This window comes from Anser cygnoides, chromosome 1 (genome assembly GCF_040182565.1).
Source record: "Anser cygnoides isolate HZ-2024a breed goose chromosome 1, Taihu_goose_T2T_genome, whole genome shotgun sequence".
Lineage (NCBI taxonomy): Eukaryota > Metazoa > Chordata > Aves > Anseriformes > Anatidae > Anser > Anser cygnoides.
This window is the reverse complement of record NC_089873.1, coordinates 37,993,116-38,015,524: the sequence shown is the minus strand read 5'-3', so window position 1 is coordinate 38,015,524 and position 22,409 is coordinate 37,993,116. Positions and strand designations below refer to the sequence as shown.

Here is a 22,409-nt window from a genome sequence, read left to right as displayed (position 1 = left end):
ATCCTGCGCAATGTGCCCTAGGTGATCCTGATCGGCAGGGTTGGACCAGATGATCTCCAGAGAGCCCTTTCAACCTCAACCATTCTGTGGTTCTCTGATCACAAAATAATAGGTATCCCTTGAGTAAACAGAGTTGGAATTTTTAATTTCAATGTGTAGACTCCATTCATGTAAAAAAAAATAATAGAATTTGATGTCTGCCTACTGTAACAGTCATCCCCTTCACATACCAAGCTGTATATTTCCAGTGGCTTCATAATAGGAAAACTTATGTTAGTTTTGTCATTGTATTAGAACCTCCACAAAAATAGCGTATAGTTTTACTTTTACGTTTTTGCACTACAAATATTTGTAGGAGTGCTAAACACAAAGAAAACAATCCTTAGCTTCTGCATTATCTTTGCATTTTTAATTCCCAAACTGATTTTTTCATGGTAATTCAGATGCATGATCGGTTAATGCACTTTTAGTGACCCTTACTAATGATGCAGTTTGTAAAGTTATTGTAAAGTGGGTGGGGAGACCTTCCCCCTGAAATTAGAGTAAATGTGACTTAACTTTGCAGTTCTGCAAAATCGGTAACAAAGTGAGTAGCAAATTAAGCAAATTCATCCATCTGTGAAATATTTCAAGGTCAAACCTTTATTGGCTACAAGATTTCTAACTAAAAAGACAGAGGATGACAGTACTTACAGTTTGGTAATGTTTGCTTACTGACCGTGAAATGAAATTTAACAGTGCGGCATGTCTACATTTGTAAATTTATTGTAGTTGTTTAGACTTCTTGGAAAATGAAATGTCAAGCTATCAGCCTCAGCTTCCACGATGTTGTTTAGGTCCAACGAAGAAGTTCACTTTTTTCTTTTTCTCTTTCCTTTTTTTCCCCCTCCAGTGTGAGGTTATTTTCATTTCACCCATGTTTTTCTTAAGTAAAACAAAACTTGTGGCACAACTGCATCTGTAGTTAGTATGGGACAGTACTGCACAGATGTAAGCATCTTACTGGAGCAACTGCTAATAATCGTGATACTCACTATTCACCTCAGTGGACAGTGCATAGGTTTGAGCACTTAGAAGATTTGTAGATTGAGGTCCTACGCTGTAGATGTACACAAAGGTAGTGACCTGCACTTGGAGATTCCAGGCCCCCCTCATGGTAGTGCATGGAATAATTTATAGGCAAACCAATTCCAAGACTAGAGAATAGGACAGTAGATTGCAAATACCTGAAACACCTCTTTGAAGGGGTTAAACTGAGACCTAAGCTTTTTGCCTTTTTTTTTTTTTTTTTTTTTTAAGGAGAAAATAGAATTGCAAATTCCAAAATAGGTTATTAAAGAATCCTAAGTGTCAGTCTGTATCATGTGATAATCTCCTTACAAGATGGTATAAAACTAGGGAGAATTTATGAGCATTAGTACACAGTTGCTTCAGTGGTTCTGAGCAAAATTTTAATGGTTGAGTAAACAAAGTAGAAATATTTAACAAGTCATCTTGTAAAATCCACATCCAGTCTGAATTTTCATCTTTTAGAAGTGCTGTCTATAGATATATACTGAGCACCTAAAATAGTGAAAATGCTTCTCAGTTGCAATGTCTGCAATAAATTACAAAACTTTGGGATAGTGAGGATAGCTGCATAGGTTTTGTACATTGATTGTGATGGTATAAAATTTCACTTTTTTTCATCCTTTGGTTAGTGTTGGTGAAGACTGAAATCTTGGATTAGCTTGGTCTGTTGTATATTGAGGTGAAATAATGAGCTCTGCCACTTCATGTGTGTGTTAAGAAATGCGGGACTTGCATTTTGAACATTGCATTCACCTCCTTTGTCTTTCGTAATTAACCAAAAGGAACACTACTTGTTTATTGATATGCACAGTTTTGACTTTGATGTCCAAATACATCTTAAGGAGCTCAAACGCCCGTAGTTGCAGCAGCAGATTGCTGAAATGATAGCGCGTAGACCACAAAAGAAACAAAAGATGAAGACAAAGATCTGGTTGAAGAGAACAGGGAAGAGAGAGTGGGGATGAAAATGTTTTACACAGGGGAATAAAGTGTTTTTTAGGGATGACTTCTTGAGAAAACCGTGATTAGTGTTTGTATTTACCAGTGAAGAGGAGGGCTACAAGAGAGGAATTAAACCAATCCTGAAGTACAAAACAACATCAAAAGGGAGTTTGAAAAGTTTTGCGTGTTGTTTGTTTGTTGTTGTTGTTGTTGTTTGTTTGTTTCCCCGCTGTTAAGTGCCACAGGACTTAAATTTTCAAGTACTCTCTTGTTTGGGAACGATGAGCTTTCAAGAACAAGAAACCTCAATTACCCTATCCCTTCTAAAATGTGTGTTAAGGTCAATATCTCATAGTACTTTGCAAACAAAACCAGAAGTATGTTATGTCCTGTATCATTGCCCTGTGAGTGCTGAATGAAACACTGAATTAGTCACCACTTTATAGTTGGCCCCAGAATTTTATATGGCAAAGCTATTAATGTACGAGTGAATTTTCAGCAGAAAATGGCAAAACTCATGGCAGAAGTGGGCAAGTTTCACCAGCTCAAGATGTAACGCATTTTTTTTTTTGCCTGTGGTTTGCCTCTTAATGTTCAAAACCAGGAATATCAACCTCATGGAGGAGAACTGAACAGACAGTTTTTAGAGCTTGTATATTTGCTTTATATATATATATATATTTTAGCCATTTAACAACAGTGTAAAGATAAAAGGTTTTCTAGTTTTGTTTGTTTGTTGTTTCTTCCTTGAGTGGATGAAGGTGGATTTACAATAGGAAACATATTATGATCTGAACTGTAGAACCTGCTCTGTGCCCTTGGAATGGGGACAGAAGGGAAATCAAAGCTCATCCATAAAGAGGTGTCAGTAGTTCTCATTTTCCAAACTGCTGTTTGGCATGAGGGAGATGAAGTACCACACTAATGCTCAATGGGCCTTGCTGTTGTACAGGAGACTTGTGGATGGAAACTGTGATACTTCAGTTCTGTGGACATGTAATACTCGGGTCTCATTAATGCGAGGTTACATGTGAAGTTGTCCTTTTGCCTTTCAAGTTGCTCTGCTAGTCTTTGTTCTTTACACTCGATAGGTTTTGCAGTTTCAGATTGTGCAAGGATGATAGGAATTATTTAAAACTCAAGATTCAAAAAGAGAATGATTGTGTGCATCGGGTGTTTAGAGAGAAGGAGAAGGGTTAATCCATCTGAACAACTGGATTCTTCATTGCCATCATGTTATGTTGGCCTGTGCCTCTAGGGCAGGGGACTCCAGATGGATGGCTTAATTTGCATATATATTTACATATTCTTTAGTCATAAATTCACATGATCATAATGGAAAATTTGCCTGTGGCTGTTTTTTTGTTGTTGTGTGTTTGTTTGTTCTTTGGCAATTGAACAGAATTTTATTCTTGTTAGAGCTCACCTGCAGTAAAATCTTTCTATTTATCTACTGTATCTTGACCCTGATAAAACACAGGGGGCTCAGGATACAAATCATCTTCTGGGTATCTTTTTTTTTTTTTTTTTTTTTTCCCCAGAGGGACTTTTTCATTGCTCGTTTCCTAGTTGCAGTCTTCCCTGTCAGATTTCTCTCCAGTTGCCCATCCTTTATTACTTTGAACCACTCCTTCAATTTATTAAACAAATGGAAAAAAAATTCTTGTTGCAATAACTCATTTTTGATCGAAGAAATGCACAACTTATTACTGGTAGATGCTTTCAATAGTGATGCATAACAAGGTTTTCATTGCTACTAAATGATTGCTGCTATTAAATATGAGTAAGAAAAGAGGTAGAACACCCATTGTGGTGTTCTGAGGGAGCACAGGCATTCCTCTGCACCAAATAGTTCATAAACCTAAATTTCATATGTTATCCCTGATATGGAAAACTGATACCAGACAGAAGATGGGTAAAGAGGAGGATTTATATCAAATGTTGTTTCATTTTAGTGTTACGTATCATGCTGGTCCTTTGTGTTTTAAGATGAAATCTCTCTACACCCTTGGAAGTAGGGTGGGATAATTATGGGAATACATTATGTGGGTGTGAATGTGCGCTTCCACTCTCTGCGCAATGAGACTGTGGCTCAGGGCTGTGGGGAAGAGTCTCAGTAGGATAGGATGCATCTATAGGAGGATGTGCAGGAGGATCTTTCACAACCATTTTTGCTTATCTCCTAAGGTGAAAGAAATTAAACATATTTAATGTCACATAATAAAGTTTCTTGCGTAAAGTTTCAGATGGAAAGAAATGTCCAGGGATGGATTCTTTTTTAGCCTACTGTAATTCTCATGCATCCAGGTTTGTGTCTTCCACTGTCAGCTGAACCTCTGAATCCCACCTACTTCCATCCTATTTGGTGTGGTACCCTATACCTCCTCTATTCTGCAGGTATGCACCTTAAGAAAATATTTTCATGTTTTAATGTGAGAACTTCATTTCACATATCTGCTGGGTATTTTTGTTTTAGTGAGCTGTGATTTAATTAATTTTTTTTTCTTTCCAGTGTTCTGCATAGATTTTAATTATGGTTAGAATTGCAATATGCAGTTTCATAAGACTAGAAAATTAGGAAGATATAGTTTTTACTCAGTGAGGAGGATGCTTTTTTCCATATGTTTTTCATAGGTGGTTTGAGTTGGTTGCTTTATGCAAAAAGCAGACAGAAGCACAGTATGCAAAATCTTGGTAGTGTTCCCTCTAGCCATTTGCTACGTTTCTTTAGAAAGATGAAAACACCTTTAATTCAGACTTTCTCAGAGAATTATGTTCTAGTTTTAGTATTTTAAAATATCAGTCTACTGCACGAGCCCTTAAGGGGTTTTAAATATAGTTAGAGTAGTACTCTGTTAGCTTTTCTTGTAGAATGACTATTGGTGTCACAGGATGTTAAGCAAACTCAAACTTCTTTTTTGTACTTAATTTTACCTAGGCATTTCCTTCATAGTGGTCAAATTAACATTTGTTTCTGCATATTCGTGTATTCTAATTAGTCACTCATTTCAAGCTAAATAAGCTGGACAGAAAGGAAGAAAAATAGAATGTATGCAAACTGTTTCAGCTGAATTGAAGAAAAAAAAGAAAAGCTTCTTTCCCCCGAAGCATACATTCTGCATGAAATTCAACTTGACAAGTGACCCTTTTAAAACAGTGCTACAAAGATTTCTCAACATTCTTGATATACGAGAGACAGCCTTCTATTAGACCCACAAGCAGCCCCCCAACTCCCTCTAAATGAATGTAGCTGCTTCTTCTACCCTTTGTATTCTACTTTATCCTTGTTCACCGCACTAGTGTTCGTGGTTTTATGTGCACACTTTTATGTGAGAGAATGCTTGCAAAAATAAAAATCATTGGGAATGTTAATGTAATATACAGGTGATATAATACAATAAAATACGATACAATAAAGAACTCCTCCAAGGATTGTTGGCAGGTGTGAGTCTAATGAAAATTTGTGTGTTCATGTGAAGAAAAAAAAAAACACAGGAAGATTTGCCAGTTAATTTACAGATTGGTGACAGAAAAACTGATCTCCAGCTCTTAAGTCTTACATTCAAGAATTGAGGAGCAGTAAGAAACAATGGTCTGTGACTGCGTGTGAGCAATGAATAACGGAGTGTGTGAATGGCTTGTGAAACTGAGTGTAATGCCTTAAAATCAGAGGAAACTGAGTATTTAACAGACAAAAAGTATCCTGTCTCTAAACTAAGGGTGGTGGATTAGCAGTATTGTATCACCGTCCAGTTCTCAGGTAGCTTTGTTCCAGTAGGAGGGGAACTACTAATAGCTAGTGCACTAGCTATTCTGCTTTTCTGTTGTCAAATGAGAGATGTGCAAGGTAATTCTTAGTGGTTTCGACGGTCTCCACAAGCATCTTTAGGAGGAGCACAAGACCTGTGCTCACAAGTGTGCTTCATAGGGGGGTTTCAGATGGTGCTACGGGATCGCGGCTGTGGTAGGCCGCTCGCTCCCTCCCTGCCCACTGTACTGTATTGTACACGGTGCTGCTTGTACAGATGTGGACCTTATGTTCTTACAGCGCTTAATAGATTGTAAACCACAGGCATTTTATGATTTTCAACTCGAGCAGCTCACGTTTTACACCAAGATATTTAGGGCAAATTTTTGAGTGGAAAATTACAGCCTTAACATGAGCAATTATGACATGTAAACAAACAGCTGCTCTTGAAAAACTAGAAGGTCAGGCAAGATGATACAGTAAGATGAATAAGGGGAGTAGTTTTGGGAAGTTCCTTTGTCTGTTCTTGCTGGTTTCCAGCAGATTATCAAAGACAACCCTCAGCTGAAAGAGATCTAGAGAAGAAAAGGTCTGTTCCTCCCTTTTGAGGTTTGCAGTATCTTTATGGTTAGCTGTTTGAGGGAGGAGGGAAAAGAATCACTTTCTGTATTTAGCCAACCTCCAAAATCTGGTTGTATCCAGCTTAATTTTTGTGTTTTGTGCTGTGTATAATTCCGTGTTATTTTCCAAGAGAGTAACCTGAAGCAGGTGGGTTTCTCCTGCTGCCGCCGTGTGCTCTCGTGGGCGGTCGCATCCCGGCGGGAGCGTTCTGCCCCCTGCAGAGAGCTCCCAGGGGCTGCCCAGAGAAGTAGAGGCAGGGACAGGAGTGTTCCTCCATCTAAAGTCATTTCTCTTAAACACCGAAACATGATGATGAATGGGATGCAAAAGATGTGCTTAAAACTGTTCGTATTTGCTGCCAGTTCTGTTTTGTATTTCTGGTACGAAATGCTAGAGAGGCTTGCTTCATATTTAGGCTCTGGTTTCAAAGCACCATGTTTGCAAGCCCAGTCAAATGGAAATCCTTGTTAAATATTTACTACCTTAGTGCCTTATCCATGGATATCAAAATGTTTTTCCTATCACTTTCCCCAAATGTTGGAAAAGTGCTGTAGAAGACAGTTGTGTCATCTGTGAAATTTTACGTAGATAACTGTATAGCTGTATGTATGCAAATAAATAGCTAAATGTGGCTATTTTACAAGATGAGAGACCCAGTCTATGCTGTGGACACAAAGGAAAGTCAACGCTTAAACGATGACATTGTCCATGGCTACAAGAGCATTTATGCCTCAGCATAACTATTTGGAAAGGACAGTATCTTAATGGTATATTTGTTTTATTATTGCCACAAAGGCTTCTCCAGTAAGTCAGTGACCTGAGACAGATCCAGTTTGACAGAGCTTCTTGGTAATACAAATTAAACAAATTACTTATGAGAATGGTGAATGTAAATATTAGCTAAATGGTGTCACTTGGCAAAATGTTTATTAGGCAAATCATGCTGGAGAGAGCATGATAATCCTTGCTTCTTCTAGTAAAGCCACCTTGGAAGTAGCAATAGAGCACTTTCTTTTACTGGAGTAGCTGTATTCACGGAGAAAGATGAGCCAAAGAGCTTGAGACATATTTACGTTGCAACTTCTGTTGTACCACCAGAAAACTGAATCCCCAAATTCTAGATCAGAGGGAGCTTCAGTATATCAGCTGACACCTAATCTTATGCTCTCTGGGCATCATTATCTTATTCTCTTTGTCAGTAAGGGATGAAACTCACTGTCATCTCTGATGTTTTGCATTTAAAAAATTCTAAATCCAATGTTTTCTTTCTCTGCTCCACCCACAAAATCAAAATGCTTTTCTGAACTGTTGTATGCACCTGGTATGTTCCTGTTCTTTTATGCATTTTCAAGTATGAGGTTGCAAGGTGGCCATGAAGGAATGAACTGTGTGAATCCTGAGCAATGGGAAGAGCAGTCCTTAGCTTTTCCTTAGCTTTTTTTTTTTTTTTTTTTTTAAACTGCAGTGAACTGTGTTTGTGAAACTGAATTCTCTGCTTATACATCTGAAAGTAGGACTATGATAAAATATTTACAGGTATGACATGAGGAGTAGCTAATGAATGTCTCCAGTGTTCTTAACAAAGCAGTCGAGGTAGTATGTAATGCTTATGAAACATAAGTTTTCAGTAATCTCGGTAGTAAAACAATATTTTGACTCGTATTGATCTGCAATACCATTGCATTCAGTTAAGGTACATCTTTCTTTTTAAATTGCCCTAAATAGCAAAACATTTTAGGGAGGGGAAGATCCTATCAAAAGCTCACGTTGTTCTAGGTTTAAAAAGCGAAATGCTGGCATCGTTTGTCTCTGCTGGTTGCAGTCAGACAAAAGGAAGCGGCTGTATAAATTATGTGCTGGCAATACAGCTCCTGGGTTAGAAGCCGTGAGCAACACCTGCTTCTGCCCCTTGGGCACGGCAGAGGAAGCCTGACCTCTGCAGAGCAGCGGTGGCTGCACAGAGCTGCGGGATGTTAGCCCCCATTCTCAGCCCAGGAGCTGGCTGGTGCCCCCTGCCCCGCCGTGCCTACCTGTAAGGGTGGCAGCTACTGCCTTTGGGACTGGCCGAAAACACCAGTCCGTGTGGTTTTCTTACGACAGAAAGGACAGAGTCTCTTGGGGCGTGCTGAGGACAGGTTCCCCTGTAGCCCCTGCAGAAGCTGCTCATGCAGCAGCGTCTTGTTGAACCACCGTGGTACCGGGGACAGGTGGATTCGCTTGGTGATAGCCAAGTGTTTGCATCATTTTGTTTATCTGCTCTCACTTACAGGGTGGTCTAAAAGCAAGAAACGTTTTACCTTCTTCTCCCTTGTGAAAAGTAGCTGTATCACTTCGAATTGAATTTATAATTTAAGTTTAGGAAAGAGGGATGTCTGCAAGACTTCTGTCTTATAGCTGGATGTTTCTGACACCTACAAACAACTTTTTGCACAGCTGTCAGGGAGAGCACTCTGCAGGAGCAAATACAGCATCAAAACAACATTTCCATCTCTGCAAAGAGAGATTTCTGTCTCTGCTGTAGGCAAAGTCTTTGTTTGGTTTTCATGTTTCATGATACTAGTTTAATGTTTTTGCTGGTTGGTGGCAGAGTGCAGAGAAGACACGTGAATTGAAACCTTCAGAATATACAGTAATCTGCTCTTAAGGATTCATGTAAAAAGTTTTATTGATTTTTTATTATTTTTGGTAATATTCCTGCAAGTTCTTTAGTTTTTCAAAGTCGAAAGCTGTACAATAAAAACAGGCATGTACTAAAATGTAGCTTCCTTACAGAAGTTATACTAAAAATAATTCTGGACCTCAGGGCGTTCATCAACTGGCAGCAGCGGTGGCATTTTCATAGGGGAAAAACAGGGGCTGGTGAGGTTAGGGAGGATTAGTGCATACTCGCATGGGGAGCTTGGTAGGTGCTTTCATTGTTTCGTCATTTTTTCTGGCTAAAATGGGTATGTTTTTCTGACTATGCTGTTTTAAAATACCTGGGAATCCAGAACAGGCCCAAAAGAGCTCCGACTTTTTCAGTGCGTTTTTTTTAGGACCCTCAGACAGCAGATCTAGCTTGCCTCTGCCGATAACTTTCACGTGTTTCAAAACCAGAAAATCCCAACTAAATTCTGATCAATCTCTGCCTACTTCTGTTGCAACAATGATAAATCGCAGTCCTGGCTCATGCTTCGCTTCTTTTAATGCTTTTAAAAAAATCGTTCTGCTTTGCTCTTTGCAAAGTAATGATTCCCACTGAAGTGTCTGCATCACCAGAGACTCATCCCACCTCTGCGTGCTGCTCATTTTCCAGATGATGATACTGTAAAATGGGTTTCGCAGGACTGTCTGATGCCCTCGTGCTCACGGGAGCTGCGTGCACATGTGCAGGCGAGGACGGATTGACCGAGGCGACTGATGGATCCCGGGCTCGTGCTGGTCACCAGCAGACGTCCTGCTAGACTGGAGACTTTGCTTGGCTTACAAGACAAACTATGATAGATGGCACGGTGGTGGGATTTGAGCAGGCTCTGCTTTTGTTTTTGAGTGGGAGGGAAACTATACTAGGAGCACGCGTGAAATTCCTGCCTTATCTCAGGGAACGCTGTGGAATTGGGACGTGCAGCAGGAAAAAAGAGCGAGTGCCTTTTCAGGCTTTTTTCTGGTCTCCTCCTGTGCAAAACACAGTTTGCCGTACCTTAATTTTAAAGTTTTAAAACTCTGCTAGGATTTTAAATGAGTACGGCACGGTGTGCGCGTGATGTGGCTCCCTTTGTTTGCCTATTGCCATATAGCCCGGCCAGCTCTGTAAGAAACCTGTCTGCGAAGCGCATTTTAATGTTTAGATCTAGCAGTGATTAGAATACCCGAATGCCCAGTGGGTATACGTGTCATTTTTTAACAGCTGCCGAGCTTTCTCCCTGCTGCTCCAATTAACACGTTCAGCGCACGCTTGCCGGCGAGTGGGCTGTGTGTATGGATTAAACCACCCCGCTGGTTATTCGCCCCGTGTGCCCGATGCCAGAAACGGATCGGCGTCTTTCCCGGCGTAGGACAGATGAAATCAAACGGGGTCCCGAGTCTGTGCGGGTGTAAATACGTGGAGGGATTTAACTGGCAGATGAAAACCTGCTTTGCCTGGAGACGTGGTTCAGTCCATTGACTAACATCTCTCCCCGCCTCCCAGCCCCTCTTCAAATGATGGAGACAGAGGGCAGCGAGCTCCCGGTGCTGGGCTGCCTCTGGCTGCCAGGCACAGCTTTCCAACTTTGTTCTGCTTAAAAACTGCTTGGAACCCTGACTTTCTCCTTCCCCTTCAGTTTTTCCCTCCTTCATCTATTTTCATGCTGAAATATTCCAGTTGGTAGCTTTGATTAAGTGTCCCTCCCCCCCCCCCCCCCCCCCTTTTTTTTTTGTAAAAAAAAGGAAAACAATATGCTTTCTAGTCCTAGCTGAGGTAAGGGTTTTTTAATGGTACCAGAGCAGATGGTCGAAGGTTGCAGCTTTCCTTGAGTGCTTGCTGTTAATTCATGCTCGGACAGCTCTCCGTGAGGCAGAGGGCGAAGGGGGCTGCTGGCGGGCGCTGCTGAGGAGATGGAGCGCTTCTTGGGCTTCGTCAAGCAGATAAGGAGGTCGAGAAGAAGAAAAGGCAAAAAGTACCGGCCAGAGGAGGATTACCACGAGGGTTACGAGGATGTCTATTATTATGCCTCAGAGCATTTTCGAAGTAAGTGCTTTGCCTAACCTCTTTTTCCTTTAGCTGTGATAAATGCTATGTTGTTAAGATTAAAAAAAAGGGGGGGAGGGGGAACAACTAAATGCAAAACGCCCAAACAATATTCCCCACTTGGTAGAATCTGAGCCTTGTGCAAGTATTAAAGCATTGGCTTCCTGTTATGGATTGATCTGCCTGTGACTGCTGATGAACAATGCAAAACAGCTGAAGTGGCACAGCAGCTCCCAAAGTAGGCAGGGTCTGTAAACCTGCTTAATATTTCAGGTGCAGTTAATCGAGGCTGACTGCTGGAAAGCTTTTGTTAAAACACTTTGTTTTGGAAACTGATCCGCTGGTGGTCGCCCTTGTAGGGTGCCTTTGTACCGTGGGTATTTTTGAAGCAATAGAAAGGCAGCGATCGCTCATCGTCGGTTCAAGTTGATGAGTAATGCGGGTTGCTGAGCGAGAGTCAGCCCTCTGAGCCTGTGCTGTGACCCAGGCTTTTCGGCAGAAAGTAACTCAAGTGGGCTCCTTTGTTGCGGCGGGTCCAGGCTCCCTTACGAGGCACCGCGTAGTGGGTTTTGTGGGGTTGCAGTCACGTGGCTGCAGCAGCTCGCTGCGAACCAAAATACAGCGCCTGCTGCCCAGTCCCTTCCCAAAACGTGCCCTTTCGGGTCTGTGCCCTGCCCCTGCCAGGCTTTGGAGATCAGACTTTGCCATCCGCTTCAGCCAGAGGAGGGGGAATGCCCCAAACTGCCCGCGGGGACACCAGGGGGTGTGGGACCCTGCCCGGTGCGCAGCCCCGCCGGTGCAAGGTGTTGACAGCAGAGCCAGCCAGGCACAGAAATGATCTTCTTAAAAGGGTTCTGCTCTTCTGGCTGGTGATTTGGGAGCTTTGCAGTGAAGCTATGCCTTTTGTTGAGCAGCTGAAGTTTGCTGCACTTTTTTTTTTTTCTTCATATGCTATAGGAGTAGCTGTCACATCCTTTTTGTGTCATCTGGTTTCATATCCATTTTGCGGAAATAAATCATAAGAACCTTACGTTTGTTTTGAGACAAAATAATGAATGCGACTGCTTTACAGCAACAGAGTTCTGCTATTCTGTGGAAAATACTAAAGCAAGTGATTTTCCTCTTGGTTTTCTTCGCTTGCCTATCTCTAAAAGTAAACTAATGTAGCGTGATTGATTGTTTACTGGGTTTCTTCCTTATACATTCTTTCTCTCCTTTCATTTTTAAGAAAATATACCATGCTGATAATCTTTATGTTGTTAAGACTGAGTTCTTATAAGAAAAAACCTATTTTCAGGGGCACTGCAGTCATAACAGGTAACGTTGGCATAAAATACACAAGAACTAAAAATTTTAAATCTGCTTAGCACTGAAAAATATGAAAATGATACAACTTAATGAAAGCACGTAACTTTTTTTTTGCTTTAATATGCAAATAAAAGGAACGTGTCAAAGCAGGATGTCAAAATATTTCCCTAGCTGATTGTTTTGTTGTTGAAGGTCTTTTAAATAAGAAAGCAAAACCCCTCCAAAAACTGTCACGTGTAGTAAGGATTTCTTGAATGTTGATTAATAAATTATTACTCTTGACTTAATTTAAGGAACTAAGATTGAGCCACATGTCTAATAGGTTTTTCATTTTATTCTACGTAGAAAAAAATGGATATTACACCCCTCAGCCTGTGGAAATCAGAGGTATTTTCGACTGAATGAATGTGTGTCAGGTTTTGGAGTGTTGTTTATATTAGTGCTCATAAAAAAACAGATTGAACAGTCAACACAGTGCTTGGTCCTGCAGAGTTGGATTCACGAGGAGTTTGCAACTTCTCACAGTTGCTTACACAGAGCACGTCACAGGAGATTCGGGCCGTGGGGATGTGTTTGTTCGTCGCCCGCTGGGGAGCTGAGAGCCCGTACAGAGGCACAACATCCAACACAATCGCTCCTCAAAGGTCCTTTTGTCCGCTCCTTCCCCGCGCTGCGTGCGTCGCTGTTTTGGTCGGATAGGCGTGGTGGCTGCTGAAACCAGCGCACAAAATGGGCAAAGAGGCTGCCGGAGCTGCTATAATGCTCCCTGGAAATTGGAGACGTTTTCGTGTAATGGAGACAATGAAATGTTTCATTCGGAATTTAATTATGGTCTGGTGTTATACTGTTTACAGTGCAAATTTAGAGTAATTGCAGAGCTTTTACTAGCCTTTCCTTCTGTACTCATATGCTTAGAAGGATGTGTGCTTGAAAATAAGGTGGTATTTATGGGTATGATTCTCAGAATATCAGAGCTAATGAAGTCAAAGACCTGTTGTTCATTCAACTGAACAGAGTAGGAGCTTTTTCAGATTTTGTTTCCTCTCTCTGCATTGTCATCCATCCCTCCTGAAGGGTCGTCTTTTATGAGCTGTGTATCCAATTAGCCAGTGCATTTGAAGATTGTCTGAGCCAATTGCTTTACGGGCCTGTTATCCTCTCATCCCCCCATGCGTAGTATTGCTTAGGGTGTTGTAGGGAGACTGAATTAATGTAAAATGCAGAAAGTACGTTAGAATAACCAAAGGATCAAACGGAAACAAAACAAAGTTATAAACAGAACAGGCCTCTGGGAATCACAGGAAAAAGGTGACATTAGTTTGTCCTCAGTGCGGTTGTGCCTGGGTACTGTAGCTCCTCTCGTTAAGTATACTCTCTTTAATCCTCTGAAGCTTTGCCATGGAGGACCAAAATCACAATAATACTGGGGAGCAGGTAAGAAAGGTGCAGTAATACCTAAAACTCCCGAAGTAGAACAGAGACCCCAGCTCTTGAGTCAGACGTCTTTTTGCTTGGGCGTTTCATTCATTGGCGTTAAGTGGATAGCCTTGCTTTGACACGCAACATCAGCTCTCTTATCTTTCCTGAGAGTCTCGTTCTGTGCTATGTAGTGCTGGAATAACTAAAATAATACTCTCGATACACAAACACTGATTGACATTAGTGTTGCAGGCGTCATACTCCTTTCGCTGGGAGTTTGCACAGTGAACATAATGGGCGACGAAAAGTGCCCAAGCTACTCGGACAAGTTGGTGCTTATCACAGAAAGTGCTTTAAAAAGTGCTATAGTTATCTCGTGCAGCATTACGGCAGTACCATTCAACCTGTTCCTTTTAACGAGGCTTTGGGTGAACAAGGCCCTTGTTATACTGTTTCCAGGACTGATAGCAAACGGCGGGACTGCTGTGTGGCACAGCTGCCTGGACCTTTCCCAAGATGACATATGTCCTTTCACTGAAGGCAGGATGCTGTGCCAGCACCTCCGAGCTGCGGCCTGGAGGCAGGAGGGCGTTTTTGGAGCCAGACTGGTTACCCCTGACCAAAACAAACACAGCCTCCTCCTTCCCCCACTCCAGGCTGATTGCAGTGTTAAGTCTTTAGTTTGCAAAACATTTGAAAGGTCTTGGTTTTGTTCCAGTGGAATGGAAACGGATTTTGGAGGCTCACAGGTGATATAAAATATGGTTGTCACAATCTGCCTGGGCGGCACCAGGGCGCGTTACTTCGAACACGTGCTGGGAATTTTTGTCTCATTTATGTTGCTTCTGGTTTCTGTCATCCATTTCTTCCTGAAAGATCCTCAGTTTTCACCTGTTTCTCTTCTGTTCTTCCCAGCATGATGTCAGCAGCATACTCCATTGGCATAAAGGTTTTATGTTCTGTCTTGGTGCCATGAAAATACTAAAGAATGATCCCAAAAACCAACACGTAAAATAGTCTACAAGTAAACTCCCACTAACCCAAAAGGTTTTTTTTTTTTTTTTAAGCTCTGCCCCTTAAAATGTTCCATGTAGTCACCCACAGTTAAGCAAATAATTTTATCGTAACCTTTGTCAAGGTCTTGCCTATGTCATTTGACAGGAGCACTGATATATTAGATGAAGTAGTCTGCCGTAGGGTATCTTTGGTCATATAGTATTTTTTCTCTCCCCCTTTTATTTCAATTTATGGTTTTAATTTTATTTTTCTTCAGTGTGTTTTGAAGTATACCAAGGTTAGACCAATACAGCTGTTTTCTCAAATCAGTAAATACTTAGCTTACTTTTATCTCATTGAAATGGTATCTTAATTATAGATTTTAAAAAATCTTTTAAAAGCTGTGATGTCTCGTATTAATTCTTCCACTCTTAATGTATGAGGATCATCAGATTCGTCACTGTTAGGACATTAACATCTTTGAATTTGCCTCTAAAATGCATGTGATAATTTTTCCACTTTCCATTAATTGTCCCATCTCTGTCTGTCCCTGTGTCTCCACTGGAGAGTGAAGGTAAGGTATTTGACTTCCTTCGTGTCCCCCAACTCTTAGCCTAGCAAATGAGGCAGAAAGGAAAACTGAAAGTTTCATATAACTCAGGACTGAAGATGTCCTCTTTGTTGACTGAAATCAAGAATAATTAGGTAAAACGGATATTGAATGTATGATACGCTGGTTGTGATTATGTCAGCAGAAAGCTGCCACTTGCTCAGATTGTGCATTATTCTCCAACATGACTCAGTGTTATGGTGCGGAAGCTCCCACAGCTGCCAAAATCTTCCTAACAAATAGCTTTGCATTTCATAACCTAAGTTGCTTTAAAACTGTGTTAAGTACTGATAGAAGAGACCAGATACTGAATAGTGCTAAGGAAAAACACCAAGGGAAGCAATACACCTATGGCTTCTTGATGCTGTGGCCAGCAGCATTCTTACTTGTCAAGATTTTCTCCATTTTGTAAAGTGGCACAAATAGATCTTGTTTGCTCTGCTCTCGTAGATTTGATAGGGGTTGTAAAAGAGTTGATGGTTTTATGAGTAGTGCGGTGACAAGGGCACTGAATATTTCTATCTCAGGTTGCATAGATGGTAATTGATCTGAAGGGTGAGGAATGCAGGATGACAACTGCTTTTCATCTCACAAACAGTGCGTGCTGCTAGTCTGCTGTGCAATTGGATGTCTCGTGGTACCTGTGTGCACTTCTCTGCTGCTCCTTCCATCCCAGATCTTGTCATGGCAGTACAGTAAAATCTCAGTTTTCATGAGACTAAAGGCAATAAATCTATTTGTTGCAGGCTACACGAAAAAAGGCTTGATAACCTGAGTGAGCAGAGCACATGGCAAGCCTTGAAACCACAACAAAAATAATCTTTAAGAAAATAACTAAAAATTATTAAAGCTTCTTATTTCCTTGTACTTAATGACTGTTTCATGATTGTCGAACCCTGGAGATTTGTATTAATGGATCATAGTTCATCAATACTTCTGTCTCTTTTCCATACGTCACTTTTTTCCTGGGATCTGAGTAGCCCCAGCACCACCAGTTTAGATGGGCTGGGAAGGGATGCCTGTGTCCAGGGAGACTTTTGCTATGGTCAGTTTGCAAGCCACGCGCAGTGATGAAGGAGGCGACTCTACTGGAGCTTTACTGCAAGGCCAGAGAGTATCAACTGTCCCATTCAGAGATCTGTGCATGAAAGAAGAGGTAGCAAGCTATTGAACTGTTGTCTCTCTGCATACACTTGCAGGCTGAAACTTCCTCTGTGCAGCTGCCAATTGTAAAATTTTTCACTGGGTAAAATTCAGGCACTCTTCAGGCAAAGACGTTGCACCTTCCTGCTGTTTTGTTGCTTTTCCATCTTCATGTATATTAGATTCTGTGTTCTTAAACAGGTGGTCATTGCATCAAACGCAGTTTTGTGTAGTTCATGACAAGCAACGTCTTGCAAAGGGTCACTTGGCTTCTGATGAAGTGTGTGTGTGTTTTGGAGGTGACCGCTTCTGTTTGCCATCTCGTTTGTCATGGTCGTTAGTGAATGCAACCTTACTAGAAAAACCCAAGAAGTAGAGAGGAATTACATATTATTCTCACTTTGAACTAATAGGAATGGGTTATAAAAAGGAAAATGATAACAGCACTTGAGCATCCCTTGAAATTATTTAGGTCTTGTAAGCCTTTAAGAAATATGCATAAATGAAATTTTATTTTACTCATTTCCTATTTCGTGTTAGTTAAAAGAGTTTGTAGCTCTTGGGATGGGGCTTATGTTTGTAGACTCTTAAGCTGTTTGGATAGTAGCTTTAGCTGCACTGTATTGTTTGCATAAATTCAAAGATAATTAAATTGTTTTCTTCACTTGTGCACCAGTACAGCCGCCAGTCGCAGGGTCTGTTGGGGGACACCCACACCTCTGCTGCCCTGCAACACCAGCGCAGTGTGTTTGCTCCAGCCAGACAGGTTTGTGCACAAGTGCTGGCTTTGGTGAAGTGCTGGCTTTGGTGAAATGTCTGTTATCTGTGAGACAGGCCATGCAGATTTTACATTTTTTGTAAAGCAGTGGTGAAACGGCTGGTTTAAGTTTGCTAGCAGTAGGATTACTTTTTAAATTACCCTTTGTGGCTCTCCTACAAGTGGCCGTTAGGCTCCTGGGGCAGTGCAGAGCACAGATGGTAAAGCGTTGCTTTAGAGTTACTTGAGCAAAACTAGCTTATTTTACTTTAAGTCACTGAAATCATGAGACATGAGTTACGTAATTCTTTGCATGAAGTGTAAACTCTTCTCCCTGCTAGCAGCTACGAGTGCAGAATTTCTGTACTACTTTTCTTTCTTTTACTTTCAGGTCCTATCCTTTGCTAATTTATTAAAGAACTTGACTGTCCCTGCTCAAGAAATTTATTCTTTTCTTCCTCCTCTTCTAGTGGTAGCTGCTATGAGACTGCACCTCCAGTGTTTTCGAGAATTGAGTAGCCTTTATATTTTGGTATGTCTGGAGTACCTGATATTTGGGTTCAAACAATGAAATTTAGAGAGACTTGGAGAGATATTTAGCTTCCTACTCCCTGAAATGATGTGTGTAAGTTCATGTGTCTAACCATGGGTTCATCAATTTGCATCAAGAACTTCAAGTGATAAGATTTTATTCCCCCTTGGTTACTGTGAAGTGAATAAAACATCAGGTTCTATGAACTAAGATTAAAGAGAGAGGTAAAAGCAACTACTGAGGTGTCTGCTTTAATACTGGCCATCAGTTCCAACAGAAAACTTCAGTTAGTGGAACTAAAAAGGAAACAACAATTTAAGCTCCTTGCTGATGATCTTTAAACAGTTATTGAATTATTGCTGTTTTTTTTTTTTTTTCAGTAGGCCACCCCAGCAGCTATAATTAATCGTCATCATGTATATAAACACCTGTTTACCATAGCAGTATTTGTAAAAGGCAAATTTCATAATCATCGTCGTATGTGCAGAAGTTATTAAGCAACTTTATCTAATGTTTTTCAGCAGAGAAGAGCTGGGAGAGGTTCAGAGGTGCAGACACAGGAGAGGTGAGGCTGTAGCTGGCTGCAGGAGTCTGTGCCCACTCAGCCCCCAGCTCCACCTTCCTCCTTTCCTCAGCATCCTTGATTTAGGAACTGTTGTGATTACCTGTGCATCTGGACACTGCCAAATTTTCTCAGAGGGTTTTCTATTTTTCCTCTGAAAACCAGATGATTATACAGAAGTCGACATGAAAGACTTGCAGTTTTGAAGACATACTCAGAATTTAAAAGGCGCCAGAACGAAGGTTGCCTATAGAACCTTAATTTGGCCTGCCTTAATTAAGGAATACAAGCTCATTTTTTCACTGTACTTGTGATGGGCTGGTGTGGCACCGTGCCTGGGTCCTTCCCTCCTTTACTTTGTGCCTGGCTCAAGAACTTGAATTGACTGATGTTGGGCACAAGTGGCTGTAGCAGGCCAAGGGAAGCACGGTTTGTATATATGTAAATGATATAAGCCTAACTGCCTTGAAATTTCAGCCATAAGGCATCTCAGGCTGAAAGCTTTAAGTTATTGCATACCTTTGATGATAATCTCCCTGTGCTCTAGTTCTCCACCTGTGAAATGAGGTTAATGGCACCTCTCCTTCACCGGTATGCCATGAAAGTAAATTAATGTTTGCTAAGCCCTCAGATGCTCTAGTGATGAGCATCATAGAAGAGCTCCCGAAGAAATTAATGTCTGTCCTGAGAGAAGGGCTTGAATAATGTGTGGGAACTAAGGTATGGAATTACAGTTCAAGCAATGAGGGGAAAACAAGGTCTTGAATAATTTTTCAGGTAGTTAAAGTCATTTATTTGGGGCATTAAATGAGACAAGGTCTTGTGAAAGACAGGGAGATGGGGCAGTTAATGGTTATGCTGTAAGGCAAAAGAGGGCAAACTAAGGTTTGGCACTTGGATTATTATTTTTTTTTAATGTTTTGTGTGCGTGGATATGTAGTAGAGAAAATAGAGCAGCAGTTTCTTGACTTTTTTGCATGGAGTGGAAATTTCACAACAGTATATTATGGGCGTAATACTTGCCGTAAGTGAACCAAAATCTCCTTGATGTTGCGATGGTGAGTGACATTTGGGTGAGTGGCCACCGAATCTGACTGAACGGGTAGCACTTTGATGCTCTTTGTAGCAAGAAGGGTGGAAGAAGGCAAGGAAGGAGAAGAGAAGGGAGATTAAAGACAGCTCTGGGGAAAATGCTGTTTGAATGAAACCACAAAAAAGAAAGTGAAACCAAAAGTAGACAGATGCTGTGGGAAGCATTAACTCCGTAACACGTGTTTGCAGATTTGGTCCCAGATGCTCCCTTTGGCTGTGTTTAACAAGCTCTGTGGTTGTTCAGGTCTACGCCTTTTTGATAACCCTGTCCTTCTCCCAGAAGGGGGAAACTCCTCACTCAACAACATATTTTGTTGTTGTTCTGTCAACTGGTAGCAACGCTATTAAAAAAATAAATAAATAAAATAAAGATTCACAAAGTACTACAAAAAATGCAGTAAATGACAAATGGTACATGCACGGATAGGTATTTTAAATACACAGTACAACAAGCTTTTGTTTTGTTTTGTTTTCCCTATTTTTTTCTGCAGTTTAGAGTAGGAGGTAATCTATAGCCGTGATGACCTGCTACCTGTACTGCATTTGTAGAAGCCCGGTAGAAATTGTGTAGTCAGCAGCACCCTTTCACAGCTAAGTTTTAGCAGAAGCTGTGGACTGCAGTGCCAGCTGTATTAGCGTGAATGCTCAGAAATCAAAAGGGATGTGTGCCGCGCTGTCTGGGAGGGACGTCACATCTGACAGCCTACCTGAGGGGAAATGAGAAGATGCCTGTGAAGGAAAGTTGGGAGGGAGCCTGGATCTCTGGCAGAGCGCTTCAAGCAGAAGCAGCGCTCAGGTCAGTTGTCAGTAAATCTAAACGCGTCCAGTGGCATTTACAAATCAGAAAGCAAGAACACGGGTTTTCTGTTGGGTGGTAGTGGAATTTTAGGTGGTATGTCATTCAGATGTTGGATTTCATTTCATTGCTGAAAGGGGAACGGGGGTGGCTTCTGAAATGGAGAGACCAAAGCTGCCCATGTGGTTAGAGCTGCCCGTGGATAACTAAATCAAGCGGAGTGCAACAAGACTGCGGAGCCACTGGTCTCTGAAGTCCCTGTGAGTTCAGTGACAGTTTGGTGGCCTCTGAAGTGCTTCCTCTGTAACTTGACCACGTTTCACCTGAGCTTCCCAGACTTCCAGAGAAGCTGCTCAGGAGTTCCCAGCACTTTTCCATCAGTTGCCATTCACTTGTTGCTATACCCTGCTTGGAGAAAACAAAGAAGTCTTCTCCAGCTTAGTGCGTTAATGATTTGCTTACATTTTTCCTGGTATGCTCTAAACACAACTATGAAAATAGAGGTATATTTAAATGTGTGGTTTTTTAGATAACACTCCTCTGCTGTCCTATTTGTCATGTACATCTCTGCTGGCTTGTTCAGGCAGGGAGTAACCCGCGCTGCACTACAAGTGATGGAAGAGAGCAGAGAGGGAGAGGTTTCTGTACTCAGAGAAGTAACAGCCATCCTTGTAAAATACCACTGCTCCTGAGCGTAACACAGAGGATCTAGAAGGTACTGAACATTAGCACTTTGTAACTGGCTCTTTGATTCGGGTGTCGCAGTTCAGTGTTTGCATGGTTCTAGAGTGGATAGAAAACAATGCCCCTTTCTAGCTTCTTTTTTTTTTTTTTTTTTTTTTTTTTTAATTTCCCCTTACTTCACTAAACTTGGGCTATTGTAAGGAATCTGAACGGCTGCAGATTTAGCAGGACAAATTAGGCATCACACAAGTGGTTTGCGGAGACTTAGCAAAACCCCACAAGGTTGTTGTAGTTGCAGCCCGGAGAGCTGGTGGTCTGTTGTGTCTTGCAGATAATTGCATTCCCACAGCCACGTGTCCTTTCACAGTAAGTTGTTTTCTGCATAACAGGTAATGATAGAATTTTCTTAGCTGTTGGTTTAAGAGTCTTAAGAAGGTGTAGTGCTGCTCATACAATTGTTCAGAGGCTTACATCAATGGAAGCAGAGAAGGCAGAGGTAGCTCGCTGTTCCACTGTGTGAAAATAAGTTTAGTTTATGGGAAATGCTCAAACCTTGCATCTTTCTCACAACATTTCACTGTTAAGACAATGTTTTAAAATCTGTGAAAGTAATTGCTTGGGATTAATTATTATAAAGCTTCAATATGCTGGTATTTTATGCCCTGGTAAATCATTAGTGGATTTACAGGTAAAGAAAATGTAGTTTTGATTAGCGCTCCCTCATTTTGTGATAAAATGAAGTCCTGTACGATAATTAACGGATAATAAGAAGCAGCAGCTGTATGGCCTTAGATATATGTAAACTATGGCTCACTGAAATGGAGATGTGAAAAATAAGGAGAAAAATTGGACCTGATTTTGAGTAACCTACAGAAAGTAACTAGTAAACTCATGATCACTTCTCTGTAAACAGCCAAATTTGTTGTTAAATACCATTCATATTTTGTTGGTATAAGTTTATAGTTTTTTAAATGCACAGCTAAATTGAAAAAGAGTCTAAGAAACCAGCAATACTTAAAAATCTGTGATGGTTAAGTGAATTGTCCCGAGTTGTTCTGCTGCTTACTGTAGCAGTGATCGGAAACGATCACTGCTTCACATGATACCACTAGCTTGTTTGTCTGTCAGGCCCCTAGATTTAGCTCGTGGCATTTGGAAATTTGGAAATTTTAAAAGTCCAGACTAACGTAGTAACAAGGACCACAGTGTGTTAGGTGGTAATATCAAAGAGAGAGAACACACACTGGTATTAAATTCAGACACACCTAGATCACCTTGTATTGTGGTATCTTTAAATATATATATATATATATATATTTGTCTTGTTTGTTTTCCTGAAGTAGAAATTTCATGATTTTTCTGAATTGCAAGCCTGGAGTCATTTCTTTTTCTTAATGTAGTCTAAATTCCTTTAAAGTAC

At 41.0% G+C, this 22,409-nt stretch overlaps 1 protein-coding gene across 18 annotated transcripts in view; it reads left to right on the top strand.

Moving 5' to 3' along the window:
- The window catches only part of GRIP1 (glutamate receptor interacting protein 1), a 325,530-nt gene that overhangs the window by 92,237 nt on the left and 210,884 nt on the right, over positions 1 to 22,409 (top strand). For 5 of the 18 annotated variants that reach the window (XM_048065470.2, XM_066992701.1, XM_048065467.2 and 2 more), the window contains exon 1: positions 10,789 to 11,090. The exons of 6 other annotated variants lie outside the window; for them this stretch is intronic. In XM_048065470.2, coding sequence (XP_047921427.1) covers positions 10,958 to 11,090 — 133 coding nt within the window. In that variant the 5' untranslated portion in view covers positions 10,789 to 10,957. Of the gene's footprint in view, positions 1 to 10,783; positions 11,091 to 22,409 lie in introns of those variants that run through there. 7 more of the 18 variants (XM_066992690.1, XM_066992677.1, XM_013198386.3 and 4 more) reach the window with 5 other exon arrangements.